The following is an 18232-nucleotide window of genomic DNA, read 5'->3' as shown; positions in this document are numbered from 1 at the left end:
CAAAAAACACACCCCCCAACTCATCTGCTCTCTAAGAGAGAGAAGAATGGCTGAAGTGGAGACTCACAAGTTGGCATGCAATATGCCCATGTTGAGCTCCTGAAAGCAGCCCCCTCCCCAGGTGTCAAATATGGCATGAAGCACAGTCTGCTGTGAAACCCTTTTCTTCCTCTATGGAGAAAAACAACAGAAGACATGCTATTGTCGAAGGCTTTCATGGCCGGAATCACTGGGTTATTGTAGGTTTTTCCAGGCTATATGGCCATGTTCTAGAGGCATTCTAGAGCCCGGAAAAACCTACAACAACCCAGAAGTCATGCTGCATTTCTGTCCCCTGGAAAAGTAGCCTCTCCTTTCTTTCTGGTGACCAGATCTCCAGTGTATATTTATTTATTTCTCCAGAGAAAGAAACCTGACTGCTTTCTTTCCTGTTCCTCGTTTCCTCCCCCCTTCTCCATTTTCTCTGATAAACATATGCAGATGCAGTCTAAGGACCCTGCTGTTGAAGACCACACATAGGCAGAGATGTGAAGGACAAATGTTGTTATCATCTCCACTGATGTGAATGCAATTGTTAATTCATATGGGGAAAAATAAAAGGATTTCTGAAAAGGATTAAATCTGCTCAATGGTTCCGATGATCCTATTGACCTCTGCCACTGAAAATTAACCATGGTCCTTTACACCGAACTTCCTACATAGCAAAACCTATATGTTATTCTCAAACTGGTAGTAGTAAGACGCAACTGACTGGCTGGAAAACACTGTGTGTGTAAACGATATATTTATGTTTATATGTGTGTATATGTATGTATGCATATCTATCTAGCAATCTATCTCAACAGATTCATATGGTGGAACCCATCACAGTCAGAGCCTAAGACTACATGTAGTATTCCTTGATAGATTGCTCAGCAGAAATGCAACTTAAGTGTACATATGAGTGAAGCAGATTCTGAGGGAGAAGAAATGTGCTTTCAGTTATCTCCTGCTATGGGTGATTAGCTGAAAGTACCAATCTGTTCTCCAGAGGGCAGATCAATATATACTATTTCACTATGGTCAGTATTGATTTTAATTTTCAGGGTGTGCACATATATAGTTGTAAATATGGATGTTTTCATATCAGAGCTCTTGCTGAGAAAATATGGAGTACTATATACAAGTACTTTGCTACTGCCTCCCAGACACGCAGTGCTTCACCATATAACTTGAAATCTATATCGTTGCAAAGTATTCTGTTTTTTGAATTTCTAATAGGATATCTGATTTATTCATTTGTTTTGCTCTTTTATAAAAGTATGGCTCTCTTCCTTTTTTGCATTTGAAAGGCTTTGGTTTAACAATAATTCACTCATGAGGGATGAAAAGCATTATTGGAGTTAATGTTGCACAAGAAATATTTGGGCAGGACCTGTGGTCTAGTGAAATAGCAAGAAAAAATGATTCAATCACACAATTGAAGGTCATAAATGTGCTAATTTAGCAATACCTGATTGGATGAAAGAACATATTCATTGGTTCTGGGGCAACTTCAAAATGTTTTCTTAGCCAGAGAGTAAGTAGTGTACGAGTATGCAAAATTAGTGCTTAATGTACAGTGCCCTCTGCTGGCCACTCACATCATTGGTTCAACTTTTAAAGGAAACCTATGTTTTTTCTGTGTGTATGTCTCCAAATTGTCCATTGAATTATGGTGACCCCAAAAATTTCATAGGATTTTCTCAGGCAAGAAATACTTAGAGATGGCTTTGCCTGTTCCTTCAACTGAAATACAGCATACAGAATCTGGTATTCATTGGAAGTCTCCCATCCAAGTATTAACCAGGTTCGGGTAGGAACTGGTTTCTTAGAGGTATTTAGACCCCCCCTTTCTCCTTCTTAAAACATATTATAAGTATCCTAAAGTGCAACAATAAACTTATTTTGTCTATCAAATTTTCACCATATGAATAGGGCTAATGGCATTGGTAATCTGTACAACTACAATACAGTTCCAAAAGCCCTTTCAGCTATGTCTAAGTTATCTTCCTTTTTCTTTCATTCATTAACTACAGTAAGCAATAGTCACTGGGGTCCTTTCTAACTTCATAATTATGCCCCTATGATTCCACCTTAGCTTCCATGTTTCCATTCCTTGGGTACATCTGGGATCTGCACTTTTGGGAGATGCACTAAAAATTGCAATCAGAGACCTTTGGTGCCAGTCTACTATTCCAGAATTACATAAAATGCAGCCATGGTCACTGAAGTGTAATCACAATGTTGTAACTGTATAGTATTAGACTTTGTCATGCTGACCCTTAGGTCTCCACCCTGACAACTTTGAGCTGCTAGGATTCCCATTTGTTGTCACATTTTACATGGTTTTGGCTCAACCTATGGGGAGCTTGGTATCATGTGTGGGAGAATCTACTCAGGATTTAATCTATATTCCCTTCCTGTTTTGTCATATGCCTTCACGTGCCGCAGATTGAGTGTTTACAACTGATTTTAAATCTGCGGCAACCATAAAGCAAACCTATCATCGGGTTCTTGACAAGATTTCAGAAGAGGTTTGCCTTTGCCTTCTTTTGAGGCTGGGAGAATATGAATGGCGGTTTAACCCGCTGTGCCACCATGGCCCCTATTTATTCCAGATTTTCAGATCCAATCCAAGTTGAACTGGGAAATTCATAGTTGGGGGTACAATCTAGTGAGCCACTGAATCTGCAAGAACAAAAAGGGTAATTGCAGTCCTTTTGATTGCCTGACAATTATGGCGCTTACTTATTGGCTTCGTCTGTTACAAACAGTGCCTTTGCCTATTTAAGGGAGCTAGGCATTCTGTCTGTTGTACTCCATGTTCATTGGACTAGTCCTGTAATAAGCATGTTATCAGCTACCTAGAATGTAAAATTATGGCATGAAGCCTCAAAGCACAACCAGGCTAACAGGTGAATGACTTAAAACATGATGTTGAATTATTCTATGAAGAATTCTTTTTATTGACTTTGTCATGTAAACCCTTATGTTTAATCTGACCTTATCTAAGCAGTTTCTCGCGTTATGCAAACAAAATGGGAATGAATATAGAACAGAGGTATATGAGAAAGGCAATGAATGTTGAAATACAACTATTAGTCTGAGTGAGATGGACATACATACATGCCCTCACTCCCCTTTCACCTCTGAAGATACAAATCAGAAGCTACACAATATTATGGGTAGAATATCATAACAATAGCTATAACTCCTCCAGCAAAAAACAGGACCAAGAGAAGAGTGAGGGAGTGCCACTTGGCATACTTGTAGATGCCTCTTGAAGAGCACTGGGTTGAACTTAGAATGAGGTCTTACAGAGTGACCTTGGCCTGAAGCCCTAATGAGGGACAAGGGAATAAACTGATAGTAAACAGTGCAAAATCAACTAGACAATTCAGCTTAAGCATTTGCCAATAAAAGTAGACTACATAATCTACAGAAGGAGACCAATAAAAGGAGACAATGGAATCTTTCTTCAAATGTTCCCCAAAGGGAAGTAAATTCTGTTTTTAAAACCCTATTATATTCTTTAATTTAAAATGGGCAAATCTATAGCTGCCTTTCTCTACATCCCAATGTGCTCATATGAGGTGCATCTAGACCAGAGGTTCTCAACCTTTGGGTCCCCAGATGTTTTGACCTTCAACTCCCAAAAATCCTAACAGCTGGTAAACGGGCTGGGATTTGTGGGAATTGTAGGCCAAAACACCTGGGGACCCACAGGTTGAGAACCATTGATCTACACCGTAGAATTATTTCAAGTTTGACACCACTTTAGCTGCCTTGGCTCAATCCTATGGAATTATGGGAGCTAGCATTTTACAAGGTTTTCACTGCCCAATAACGTTGGCACTTTACCAAAATATAAATCTAAGTATTAGATAGATAAAGTGGTGTCAGGCGCACTATTTCAACTGTGTAGATACACTCATGGTAAACAAAGTAGTAATCCCTAAAATATTATCATTTTTTTCTTTTCAAATAGACATATTGAATTCAATGGGATTTACTTCTCAGTGGATATGTGCAAATTGTACCAGAAAACCCAGCTGAGTTTGAAAAATACTGTTGTTGCGTTGAATGACGTAAGATTTGACTGCATAGACAAATTTTTCAAAATAGGTTTTCAGAAAAAACATGCATCTTTTTTCTTACCCTGTGACCTTTTTCACCAGGAAGACCTGGAAGTCCATCAAAACCTCTGTCACCCTAGTAGGAGGAAAGAAATAATAACTTTAGCATTCACTCTTGTACTATGCAACTATCCAGAAGTTACATTGGGTCTACTGTAAATCTATTCTTTCAATTGATACATTTGCCCTGAATTTGGAATTGCTTGAATCTTCTTTCAAAGATATATTTAAAATAATAGATTCTTTAAGAGCTGGAAAAGACTACAAGGGCCAACTAGTCCAGCCCCTGCCATGCAGGAACACTGACAGATGGCCATCCATCCTCTGTGTAAAAGCCTCCAGAGAAGGAGAATCCACCACCCTCCAAGGAGGCAGCATATGTCACTGCTGAGCAGCTTTTATGGCCAGAAAGTTCTTCCTAAGGTTTAGGTGTAATCTATTTCCATGCAAGTTGAGCACATTGCTCTATATACTACTCTCCAGAGCAGCAAGAAAAGCTTTCTCCCTTCTCAATATATATTCTTTCAAATATTTAAATATGGCTATCATGTCTCTTATCAACCTTGTCCTTTCCAAGCTAAATGTACCCATCACCCTCAACCACACCTCACAAAGCTTGGCTTTCAAACTTAAAGCTGATATTTGTATATCTTCTTCTGATTTTCCTATACTTATACACAGCTAATATTACTATATCTGATTCAAGTGTCCCTCACTGAAACCTCAAAGATAATGAGGTAATCTTTAAAACAGCAAATTCTGCTGCTTCTATAATTGTCGTTGTTCATTTATATTCTGCCTTTCCACTAGGCTCAGGCATGTAGCTGGGGGGGGGGGGGGGGTGAGGGACTTCAGCCCCCCCCCCCCCCGGAATTCTCATGGTGGTTCGCAAGAAGGCCTTACTGGTGCATTATTTAAACTGTTATGTTTATTCATATCATGATCTGATCACCATACTCAATATATCCCATATGCATGGGGGTATCGGGGTAATGATACAAAAGGTTTGTTAGGCTAGACCCTCTTTCACTCAGACTCAGCCCCCCCCCCCCGAAACTCAGCCCCCCCCCCCGAAATCCCCCCTGAAAAAAATTCACACACCCCCCCCCCGAAACGAAATCCTGGCTACGGGCCTGACTAGGCTTGTGTATTTCAGCTAAACCTTGATCCGTTTCTGCTGGCCAGATACCAGTAGACTCTCATATTCATTTTCACTCAACTCCTGAAAATGGGTGGGTGGCCGGTTAGCCATTTTCGGTCCATAGCCGCTAATGTGGCTAGATCCAGTTCACTAGTGGCAATGGGGAACTTATGAGGTTCCCCTTGCCATTCCTTGCATCCATTCCTTATTTCTTCAAGGAGCCTAGGTATCAGCAACAAGGTTAAGAAAGCACCCTATCCAGCCCATTATGAGGGGGACTTCCCAAAGGCGCCCCTTCCATATCCTTCATTAAGACCTGCATTAAAAGAATCAGAGTTAAAATAACACTTTTTCTGTGATCTTTTCGCTTCTATTTGTGGAAGAGACTGGGCTAAATGCTTTGTTAAAGCTGTTTTTTTTCTATGACAGAGGAGACAGGCTGCAGACCCACACACTCTCTCTCAAAAGCATTTAAGGAGGTTTCCCACTTTCCAGGGAATAAAGAGCGATCAACCTGGAGCTATCTCCCTGGGCTTCCTTTAAACACCCTCTTTTTGCTCTACTGCAGGTCTTGTCTGTAGTGGGCATACTTTCTACTTCCTACTCTAAAAGAGAGGTGAATAGGTGGTAGTAGTTTTCAGAGAATGAGGATTTTCATTTTGTTTGCTAGGATTAATAATGATTATTGTTATTGTTGAAGGGGGGGGGAGGAGAAAAAGCTAAAAGGTTGACTCTTCCAAGCCCCTACCCAACTCCTAGTTAGTCCCACTAAATAAAAATTATCAAGGGAAATGGCTGGCAAGGCAAGTTCGTAAGAAGAAACAGGCTACACAGATAACGAAGATAATTGATGGCGATAGAATATTGACGACGGATAAGGACATCATGGAAGAATTTAAAAAATACTACAGTAAACTATATACCAGTGATGGAATAAAGAAAGAGGAAATTACTGAGTATATAAGCCAATTGAAATTACAAAAAATTTCTGAAGAAGTACGGGAAAAGTTGAATAAAGAGATTACGGAGGAAGAGATAAATAAAGCAGTGAGTAAAATGGATTCGGATAAAGCCCCAGGCCCAGATGGATTCACAGCTGGATTTTATAAATCAATGAAGAAAACGGTTTTACCAATACTGAAAAGGGTTTTAAACGAGGCACTATTATACCAAAAAATCCCAGACTCTTGGAAACAAGCTGAAATAGTAATGATTCATAAGGAAGGTTCAGCACCAGAAGATATTAAAAATTATAGACCTATCTCCTTACTGAACGTAGATTATAAAATATTTACGAACATCTTGGCGACAAGATTGAAAGAATTTTTGATAGACTGGATAGGGGAGGACCAAACAGGGTTCCTCCCAGGAAGATACATGAAGGATAATATACGAACTGTTTTAGACCTGATAGAATATTTTGAAGCAAACCACCAGAAAGAAGTTGCAATACTATCCATTGATGCAGAGAAAGCGTTTGATAATTTAAACTGGGACTTCTTTAAGATTCTAATTCAAGAAATGGATATGGGGGCGAAATTTACAAACGCAATTAATGCCATTTACGAAGTACAAAGGGCGAAAATACGGATAAACGGACAACAATCTGAGGAATTTGAAATTACGAAAGGAACACGACAAGGGTGTCCGTTATCCCCTTTGATCTTTATTATGGCTTTAGAACCGTTAATGAGGAAAATAAGAGAAGATACGAATGTTAAGGGCGTAAAAGTAGGAAAATATGAATACAAGATTAAAGCCTTCGCGGATGATTTATTGGGAATTGTAGAAGACCCAATAAATAATTTGGAGAGTTGGATAAAGAAGTTGTATGAATTTGGAAGAGTGGCAGGCTTCAAAATTAACAAGGGAAAAACTAAAATTTTAACAAAAAATGTAAAGGTCGAACACCAGGAGAGAATAATAAAAGCTACAGGAATGGAGATTGTTAAAAAATTAAGATATCTAGGGATCTGGATAACTGCAAAGAATGGACAATTGTTGAAAAATAATTACGAATTTGCTTGGAGCAAGATACAGAAAGATCTTAAAAATTGGAAATCACTGAAATTATCTCTTTTAGGAAGAATAGCATTAGTTAAAATGAATATATTACCAAAGTTATTGTTTTTATTTCAAAATATACCAGTAATCAGAAATCAAGTTATCTTCAAGAATTGGAACAAAGAACTATTGAAATTCGTGTGGAATGGAAAAAGACCTAGAATTAAATATTTAAACTTAATTGATAAAAAAACAAGAGGTGGACTAGGGTTCCCAGACTTAAAAGCTTATCATGACGCAAGTGCTCTCTTATGGATAAGAGATTGGATGTTGTAGGAAATGAAAAAGGTTTGAATTTAGAAGGACATGATTTACGAGTAGGATGGCATGCCTATATGTGGTATGACAGAGAAAAAAAAGAAAAAAATTTTGGAAATCATTTCGTAAGGGCATCCTTGATAAGAGTATGGACGAAATACAAGAATTACTTTTATAATAAAACACCTTAATGGGTGTCTCCAATGGAGGCCCACCAAAGAAGACTATTGGGTTGGAGAACATGGTTAACATATAAAGACATTCTGATAGAGAAGACAGCGGAGATTAAATCATACCAATATTTGAAAGAAAGAAATGTGAACTTGACATGGCTGCACTATTTACAGATGAAAGAATATATTAAGCAAGATAACAAGATAGGCTTCTCGTGGGAAGAAACAATCTGGGATAAAATCCTGAATTTAAAGAAAAAAGTAATTGCAGTTATTTATAATACACTCTTGAACTGGCTAACGGAACGTGAACAAGTGAAATCATGTATGATAAAATGGGCAGAAAATATAAGAAGACCTATACAATTTAAGGAATGGGAACAGATGTGGAACAAAAAGTTGAAATATGTGTATGCAACAGACTTAAGAGAAAATTGGATAAAAATGTTCCACAGATGGTATACCACCCCAAAGAAACTATCTTTAATGAACAAAAATTCTTCTGACAAGTGTTGGAAAGGTTGCCAACAGATTGGCACTTTCTACCACATGTGGTGGACATGCAAAGAAATAGGGAAGTATTGGACTATGGTACATGAAGAACTACAAAAAATTTTGAAAAGAACCTTTAAGAAGAAACCAGAATATTATCTGTTAGGCTTTACAGACCTGGATTTACAATTACAAGAAAATGAGGACAGACTCTTTACTTATATGACGACGGCAGCCAGAATTATTTTAGCAAAAGTTTGGAAACAGAATAGTATTCCTACTAAGGAAGAATGGCTTGGAAAAATCAGAGAAATAAGAGAGATGGATGAACTAACTTTTTTGTTGAAAAAAAATACTGGAAATCCGATAAAGAGGACAGATTGGACACTTTATGATAATTACGAGAAAAAAGAAAGTAATTAAGAGTCTTATTATAAAGCAACGGGAATAACTTGGTTTTTTTTGGAGACACAACACCTGATGAGGAGATTGAAGTCAACCCTTTTTACTTTTTATTGTTATATTTTTTTTTACCCCTTTTTTTTTTTACCTCTCTCTTTCTTTTTTTCCGCACTGTTCTATCTTCTTTTTAATGTTCTCCCTCTTTCGATGTATTTAGTAGATAATTTCAATAAAAAAGTTATTTAAAAAAAAAAATTATCAAGGAAATAAAGGAAAATCAAAAAGATTAAAGTGTGGTGCTGAATAGGAGAAGAGGAGTCAAGATCGGCTGCCACATGGTCCCGTTTTGGATGGGAATCCATCACAGCTGGCCCCTTGACATTACTGGCACCCAAACAAACTGAAGGATCCAGATTGGCTGAAGGAAACGGCTAAAAATGAATTTGGGCCCAAGTCTACTGGGACTCCATGAGCCACAGAAGGGCTGCTCAGGCAGTGCACCAAAGCAATATCCAAATAGATGCCCAATGTGAATACATAGTTTCTGAAGCATTGTGGGAAAACAAGGGATCCCAGGGAGCAACTTTACACATACAGGTGACCCATTTATTTCAATTGATACGTCAGTCTGACAATGGCTCTTTCAATATGTACTTGAAAACGTAGTAGCAGCCAACACTAGAGTGTTAAGAGCAAAGAGATACCAGTGTTTTCCATAAGATTATTCCTTCAATGTGCTGCCCTGCAAAGGCAATCTTATTCAACCATATTTGTATGCCCAGGGTGATATTGGTGTCTCATTAGAAAACACCTGGAGAAAGCTCCAGCATCAAGGTATTTGAAATTTATATTTACTAACCTTGGAGCCAGGTTCCCCAGGCATTCCTCGGGCTCCATCTGCACCTGGACGACCCTAGAAAAGTTTTTAAATGGCAGTGGTTAAATACCAAATGTGAAACATTGCAGCTTAAGTTTCTAAAATTTTTATCAAATGCTATCTTGAAACATTCAATACTTACTCTTTTGCCAGATTTTCCAGGGAGACCAGGTGGACCTTGTATGCCTCGAGGACCCTAGAGGAGAAAAAAAGATACAGAAATGTAATTCCTCTCAAAATTTCTTCCCAAAGGAAGCAAGCACCTGTAATGGTAGTAATTTCAGCAATTCTCTTCCCAATACAAGAACTTCAGAAAGCACCATTTGCAAAGCTTATCTGCAATGCATATATTTGCAATACATATACATATTATAATTTTTTTGTAGAAAGTGCTGCTTTTTGCAGAGGACATTTCTGTTTCCTACACAAAACAACTGGATTCAAATTTTGCACAAAACAAATCTCAAACAATGAATATTATGATCATCAGACCAGGATCATTTGTGTCAGGGTTTCTTAGCACTTCAAAAGAATAAGGTGTTTTTTTTTTGTTTTGTTTTTTAAAATGAATATTTTGTTCTATTTCTGATGAGCAATAAGAACATCATAAAGAAGATTAGTTATTATCTACCTCCAATTAAGGCTTTGCTATCCCTTGACGTAAGTTAAGAGGCCACTAAGGGCTTTTTAAGTAAAGTCAGCCCTCTATATTCACAGAGTTCACCATCCATGCATTCTGCCATACACATCTTAAAATATGTTTTAAAATCCAAAAAGCAAACTCTGATATTACAATTTTAAATAAGAAACACAATTTGCTACACAACTGTATATAATGTCACTTGAGCGCTCATGAATTTTAGTACTGATGGGGGTCCTGTGACCAAACCCCAGCAGATACCAAAGTCCCTGTGTACTATCCTTGCTATATATCATTTTAAAAAATAAATAAATAAATAAATAAACAATCTGTCACATTCTTCCAGAATATCTATCTATGGGATTGTGCAAACTGTACAAAATTTCAGCATTGGGAGTTTTAACCTAGAGTGAAATCATTTATGGATGAGTTCTATATGCTGATACACTGAGTGCTGTATGCTATAGTACCAAGTACTACAGAACAGGTCAGCAGAACATTGTAACAATCATAAAATGAAGGATGGATGGTAATGTTTAGCAAAGTATAACTCAAGCTAAAGTAAACTGAAGGGAACTGCATAACTTTCCCCTCTCCATGTACAATTGATACCATCATGATTCTTGGGTTTTTTTTTCCTTTTTATTAAACAAAACTCATCCCTCTTCCTTGTATTTTTCAAATATACATATATATATATTTAAAAATGGAGACATTGCTTAACTATGTCTTCACTTATTGACTAAAGGTTTGCCTAGAGCTTTTCACACATCTAAAAGGTGAGTATTTATCTTTGTTTGACTTTGCAAACATGTCCATTTTGGGAAGAAATGTGTTTGCAAAAACTCCTAAATGTGCAGATTCCAAGAAGCAAATGGTGGATCTGTCCCAGGTCCAAGATGTGCAGAATGAATAATTCTTTTTAAAACCTCACCAAAGGAAGGGGCCTATTACAGTAGATAATAATTATATCATTTTTACCATGCAGGAATCAAAGCATTCCTGACAGACGGCCAGTCTCCACTTAAGAATTTCTAAAGAAAGAGATGCCACCACATACCAAGACAGCATATTCAACTTCTGCTATTACTCTCAGGATATTTTTCCTAATGTTTAGATGGAATCTTTTTCCCTGTGGTTTGAATTCACTCCTCTGTGTCTCAGGGCCCACAAAGCAGGCTTGCTCTGGCATCCTGGCAGTCACTGGGAGTTGCCACTGACCAGCAGCATCCAGCACAGTTTGGGGACACGGAGCAGACGCCCTAAGAGGAATACCCATTCCAAGAGTTGTGGCTGGTGATAACAATGACAAAACTGCTTACCTGACCCTTGGTCCCACCCTCACTACTGCCCAGTCTCCTTAGCAAGGCTGAGGTCCGACAAACAGCTGCCAGATTGTTTTGGAGAAAGTAAAATTGTGTGGTAATAGGAGAAAGGGACAGGTGACTGTCATCTCGTGTTCCTAAACTATCTGAGCCTACAGAAAGCTGTCAAGACAGCTGTGCCCAGTTCTGTTTAGGAACCTGCCTGGCTGTCTTGACTGTCCCTAACTCAGGTCCTAGGTCATGATTTGTCTTGCTCCTAAGAAGAAAACCCTAACTCAGAGGAAAAGTTAGAATTTAGTGATTTTCACTAGCTTAATCTAGATCAACCCTGTGGCTTTTAGGGCCCTTTAACACAAGGCCCACAATACAGGAGGTCCCGGGGTACTACCAGAGGCATCCCAACGTCTCTGGTAAAACCAAATTAATTTGGGACAAAGAAGGAGAACCCTGCTTTGTCCCGAATTAGTTTGATACTGCATTAGACCCAGGTTTAATGCAATATGAGCCCTGTGGGGAATGAGCCCTTGGTAGTCCTGGAACTACTGAGGGGCAAGTCTGCACAGCCCTCTTGGCCCTGAAAACCCCAAGGGCACCAATCCCCTCTCCCAACCCCTCCTCAAAAGACTAAAAAATACCTGGCCACCATTGAGCTGTTGCCAGAGGTCTTCTAGCATGTAGAAATGATTTGCCAGGAGAAGGGGGATAATTTTCTTCCTCACCCACCTTCTCCTGGCACATCATTTCTACACACCAGGAGACCTCTGGCAGCAATTTAATGGAAGCTAAGTAAATAATTTTATTTTTAAAAGTCTTTTGGGGAGGGTGGTTTGGGTGTCTGGGTGTTCTCTTGGAAGGTGCTGGGAGGACATCTGGATGGTCCCGGGGTAAAGCACAGGATTTTAGTGCTGGTGTGCAGACTAAAGTCTGCCCCGACCCAGGTTTTTTAAACCGAGTTCAGCACAGACTTTCCACTGTGTAGAACCAGCCTCTGACTCTACAGGGCTTCCCTTACCACACACTGACCTAAGAGCTCAATGTAGATGTACTCTGAGTGTCTGGAGAAATAAAAAAGAAGTTTGACCCCTTCTAAATATTTAAACATGGCTGGCTATCATGTCTCCTCTTGACCTTTTGTTCTCCAACATACCTAGCTCCTTAAGGAAGTCCCTTTGCTTGAATCCAGTAAGACTTTTCAAGTCTTAAAATGAACAATGGTGGTGAATGCTACCAAATATTGCTTTGAAAAACTGGTTATTTTTAGATTTATTTCCGATTTGAAACTGGACCATGTGCCTGATTATGTCTAATCCTACATCTCTCACCATTCCTTCTTTGATGGCACCATGGGCTTTAAATATTTTTTATTTAAATTGATTTACTGTAATTTAAATCTTCTCAGTCTTGAATGCAATCACAGTTTTACCACTCCTGAAATTATGTGAGAGTAAAAAAAACTATTTTGAATATAGAAATTATCTATTCCACTTCCAAAAGGAACATTCCATATTTTGTTATAAATAACCAGAATGGACAAGCAACCAGATCCAGAAACACGGAGGCTGATGACAGAAAGAGCAGTAGCACAACATAATGCAAAGTAGTAATGTCTGTGTTTAGACAGAAAACAAATAAATATACCAACAACAATGGAAATTAATAGTAAGAACTGTGGCAATAGCTCTGATGGTTTTGCAGAAAGGTGGACAGAAAAATGGAGAAAAGTCACATCTCTCATTCTCTGTGATCAAAGTAAAAAGGTGTTCTGAACATGTACCGTACATGTAAAAAAAAAAGGTAAGAGGTCCCAGGTTTATGGGGAAAGTTCTCCAGTCACTAGTATTTCTGGGTAATTGTTCTCAATAGCCTATATTTGTGGCTTTTCTTCTTACTAATGACAATCTGTTTTGTTGTGAAGAGTCTTACCTGAGGACCTGGATCTCCACTATCACCTTTGGCACCTGAACCACCGGGAGCACCCTATATACGACAAGAAGGAAAGCAAACTTTTAGCTCAACTGAATTCCTGTTTTAGCTGCAAAGAAATAAAAATCTGTGCATTCCTGATTGTAATCATTTGGGACACATCCACAGTAGACCAAGGTTTAATTGCTAGCAAGAGACAAAGAATTTAATTCCTAACAACTCAATGAACTTGTGATCGTATTCAATGCATTCCTGCTAACATTTGAAAACTAAAATTTGTTGTTCCAGACATATGCACTTTAAGGATGCTACCCTCCTCTCGTCTGTCCTTTGTGATCCCAATTGGGATTTAAAAATATTTCTGTCATCCATTCAAAGATTTTTGAAAGAAGTTTATTAGAAATGACACCTGGAGGCACCAATCCCCAAATCTTACCTAGGCCATCTCTCCTCCTCCCAAAAGCAATCTTACCCTGGGAACATATTTGGGGTAACTGCATTGGTCATGCAGCAAAAAACAACTAAATTCAAAATTCACCAAAAGCAGTAGTTTATTGGACAACCATAATGCAGAAAACACATTTAAAATGTGCGCAACATAGTTTTTGCATTTTAGTTGATCAGTAAAAATATTGCTCTTTTGTAGATCTTTTAAATTTTGTTGTATTTTATCCTGGGGAAGGTTGTGCGGGTATCAAGGAACACTGGAAACCATACAAGGTTTCTTATTGGTTGCACATGGTGAAGTCATTTCCAGTTCAGGTTAAATAGTTTATAATTAAGAAACATGATTCTGAGAGGGATGATTACTATCCTGTAATTCTCAAGATTTGTCTTCCTTCTGCTTCTAGAAGAAGGACTATGGAGGAGGTGATAGGAACAGCTAAGAGGGGGCCTTGAGTATCATTCTCAGTCAAGCTCTGGTCAAAAGTACCTGGCTATTACAATACTAATAATGAAGGAGTGGCGAAGACATCTATAACACTTAAAATAACACATAAACAAGGAGTGAGTTTTGAGGAACAAAACATAGCTCTTGTATGGCCATATTACATTCATAACTTTGCTAGAAAATTATCATTTGAACAATGTCTTACTAGAAACCTAAGCTTTTTTTTTTTTTTGAAGCACATTACAATGAAAGAAAAACTATGCTTTTACCAAAAAAAGAGGGGGGGGAATCATTGTTTTATGTTGCTGTTCTAAACCAGAATGACTGGATTTCTACAGCCTCCTAGTGGCTTAATCTGAAAATGGCTAAGATAACACAGATGCTCTACCTTTATTTATAATAAAATAACCAATTTGTATTAAAATATGCTGAAGTGGTTTGTTCTCTTAATGTATATATAAACTCTTCTGAAATAAAAAAGTCTGCATCTAGCATGTCAGTATGCAAATGAACAGTGGCATGGAAGTATTAAATATATGAAATTTGAAAGAACATCAACATACTACTACTTTTGACAGACGTCCACAATTTGTAGCAATACAGCATTGGCCAGATAGGATGGTTCATCATGGGTTATCTATTATCTATCTATTCATCTATCCATCATTTCAACCAACCTCTTATTTTTTAGTAGAATTGCAAAACCAGGGGCAATGTCAAAACCCTAGCAAGTTACGATACATAATTGGCAGGTTGCATTTAACTTGGCGGTCACAAAAGACATGGTCTCTTCCAAAACCACTCTTTAAGTAGAAATCCAGCTAATACCTTGCTTTGAGAAAGAAACCTAGTGAAAACTTGCACCAAGGCTTCATTCACAATGCTCCAGACTGCCCCAAAGGCAGTCACACATATTGTCCCCAATCCACTACAGTTGGACACTCCAGATGGTCCAGCTGGACCATGATCATTTTGGCCCTGCTGAACTATCACTGAACTATATGTGTTGGCATCAGCACTGCCAGATGCCCACAGAGCTTTGTGAAATCTCTTGGCTGTGATATTAGAACAGGGAAACCTCCGTGGCCATGGAGCTCTGGGGATGTCTGGCAGAGGCAACAGCAGTGACACAGGCCTGATCCATCCCACTTCCCTGATCTGATGAATACAGGAAAAAGACGATGGTAGCCCATATAGACAGAGCACATGTCTGAATCAGATCTGATTCTGCTGTCTATACCACATTGAAGCAGCATGGCTGCTCAAGAATTTGATGCACATTCACGACAATAAACCAGATTAACTTATCCCACAACAAGCACTGGATGTTTCAGAACTGCATGGAGACAACCAGACTACATCATGAGTATAAATTATTAAACTGTGCAGTTGAGCCTCAGGTCACACCAAGGTAAAATAAAGCTAGGAGTAAGAAAGATACTGCTTGAACACTTTCTTACTGGAGACACTTTCAGTGACTGAAAAAAAGAGTAACTGAATAGAAAGAGACACCTTGAAGGTACATAACAAAAACAATTGAAGGCAGCACACAAATAAATATTTTAAATGACTATATTCAGGCATCGTTTTGTATCAGTACCTCCCAGGAATCTCTCCACTAGGCCATTTCAACTTCGGAGAGTTCCTTCTACCTTGACTCATTCCCATGAAATGGACAGAAAAATCTATGTTAAAAACATCTGCTTAGCATGATCAATTTCCTTTCCGTGTATTGTCAGAAGAATCATTTCAGAGGCAAAATACTGGCCAAACCATTTTGGCAAAAGGAAATGCTCCACATTGTGTTAGAAACTAAATATATCTTTTGAGTCTGGGTGCCACTCAGTTGTACTTAACCATGGCATCTTAAGTTTTTTTTAAAAAAAAAACTTAATTACTGAGGTCCCTCAAGAGACTACTGGGTTTATGCAAACCTGCAATCTTGGTTGAACTAACTATCATTTTATATTGCTGTAAATACACTTGTATAGCTTCTAAAGAGACTGTAACTGCTTAACTGCAGCATTTAAGTGATTCATTTGATTATCTCTGTCAGCAGAGTATCCGTTTCAGAAAAGAGGAAGTCATCATTAGGAGAAAATTGCTCAGGTGATTTAGCAACTGCAACACTACTTCTGGTTTTGTCATTTAAAATATTCAAAATGTATTTAAATGTCAAATTTCTATCCAGAAAGCATATAGTTTGGAAGTCTGCAATTTTGTTTCAAGTATTATCTAAACTAGGTATTTGACTGGACCAGTTGGTTTGTGTTTTAGCTCTACATTGTTTTAACCCTCCATATTTTTGAATGAATAGAAAAAAGAAGAAAAGGAGCCACAGATTACCTGGAAGCTCCTTTTTTGTTAAAAAAATGTATTATATTGTTTGTGGAGACAAAGGAGTTGAGGAAGAATAGACTAGGGGAGATATTCTAGCCATTTCTAATAACCAAAGAGAATGTATAAAGAAATGTACTTGTACACTGAACATTTGTATTTAAACCTATGGAGTTGCAGAAGCTGCAGAAGGCATTTTATTTCCTGTGATAGAGATAAGAAAGGTCCTCAATTACTGGAACCAACTGGTTTAGCAGTTCACAATTAAGACAGCAAAAAACAATAATCATTTTAAATCATTGCTGACTTTATAATATCTAAGGTTTTGTTTTGTTTTGTTTTTTACAATTTGACTGACCCACACAGCTGTCTTCCAGTGCCTCTTCACATACCCCACTTCCTTGCACACCCTCCCACTAGGCCAGAGCTTCTCAACCTGTGGATCCCCAAATGTTTTGGCCTTCAACTCCCAGAAATCCTAACAGCTGGTAAACTGGCTGGGATTTATGGGTGTTTTAGGCCAAAACATCTGGGGACCCACAGGTTGAGAACCACTGCTTAGCAAGTCCCAGCAAAAACAAACTGCTTCAACCTCTTTTAGCTGGGTAATCTTTTGAATTAAACTCCTGCTATTCTGACAACACTCTGAGGATGCTTGATCACACATGTCCTAGTTTCCACCTGTAAAATGTTGGGCGGCACTAATCTGCTTCACATGTTAACTACATCATTCTTCCTGGTAGTGAGCCCTGAGAAATTCTAAATTGTTTTTGTAAAATGACTACCCAATAACATTGTGAGTGAAGTAAGACACCAGGATGATGATGCTTTGCTTCTTAATTTAACATACCACAGGACCTGATCTTCCAGTGAGCCCCATAGGGCCAGGGGGCCCCCTCATGGCAATCTGAAAAGTGGAAAGAAAATAAAAATGCTAGAGTTAAATGCTTCATGACTGGCAGCATTTGCCAAATTCACCTATGTGGTTTCAAAAACCGTTTGTTATATGTAGTAAAGCAATGGTAATTCATACACCATATTTGTGGTATGATACAGGTTATATACCATAATAATAATAATAATAATAATAATAATAATAATAATAAGTAGTAGTAGTAGTAGTATTACTTCTTGTTATCATTATCTCTACCTATCTGCTGCCTTTCCTCCAAGTTTAGGACTCAACATGGCTGACAAATTAATATGATTACAATACAGTCGAAGACAAATAAAAATTCAACTTTAAAGCAGAATCAAACTGCTAAATTGAAACAAATTAAAATATATACTAAAGGGAGGGGTAAACAAAGAAAATAACACAATGTAAAAGTATACAGCATCCTTATACATGCCTTTTTCTTAAAATCTATGAATTCAAAAAGGCTGTCTGAACAATAATAACAATAACAATAACAGTCTTTGCCTGACAATGGAAGAATTGTAAGGAAGGGGCCATCTCTAAGGAAGGAATTCAAATGAGAAGCCCCTATCTTGTTTTTCCACTAACACTGAGAAGACCCTATCTTGTTTTTTCACTAACTTTATTTGTAA

The 18232-nt window shown here is 38.1% G+C and overlaps 1 protein-coding gene across 1 annotated transcript in view; it reads right to left on the bottom strand.

Moving 5' to 3' along the window:
• COL11A1 (collagen type XI alpha 1 chain) overlaps positions 1-18232 on the bottom strand; it is a 299114-nt gene that overhangs the window by 159022 nt on the left and 121860 nt on the right. The window contains exons 14-18 of the mRNA XM_060774023.2: positions 17532-17588; positions 13453-13506; positions 9707-9760; positions 9547-9600; positions 4180-4233 (exon numbers count right to left, since the gene is read on the bottom strand). Of these exons, the coding sequence (XP_060630006.2) occupies positions 4180-4233; positions 9547-9600; positions 9707-9760; positions 13453-13506; positions 17532-17588 (273 nt within the window). The remainder of the gene's footprint in view (positions 1-4179; positions 4234-9546; positions 9601-9706; positions 9761-13452; positions 13507-17531; positions 17589-18232) is intronic.

This window comes from Anolis sagrei, chromosome 4 (genome assembly GCF_037176765.1).
Source record: "Anolis sagrei isolate rAnoSag1 chromosome 4, rAnoSag1.mat, whole genome shotgun sequence".
NCBI lineage: Eukaryota > Metazoa > Chordata > Lepidosauria > Squamata > Dactyloidae > Anolis > Anolis sagrei.
This window is presented reverse-complemented; position numbering and strand designations above follow the sequence as displayed.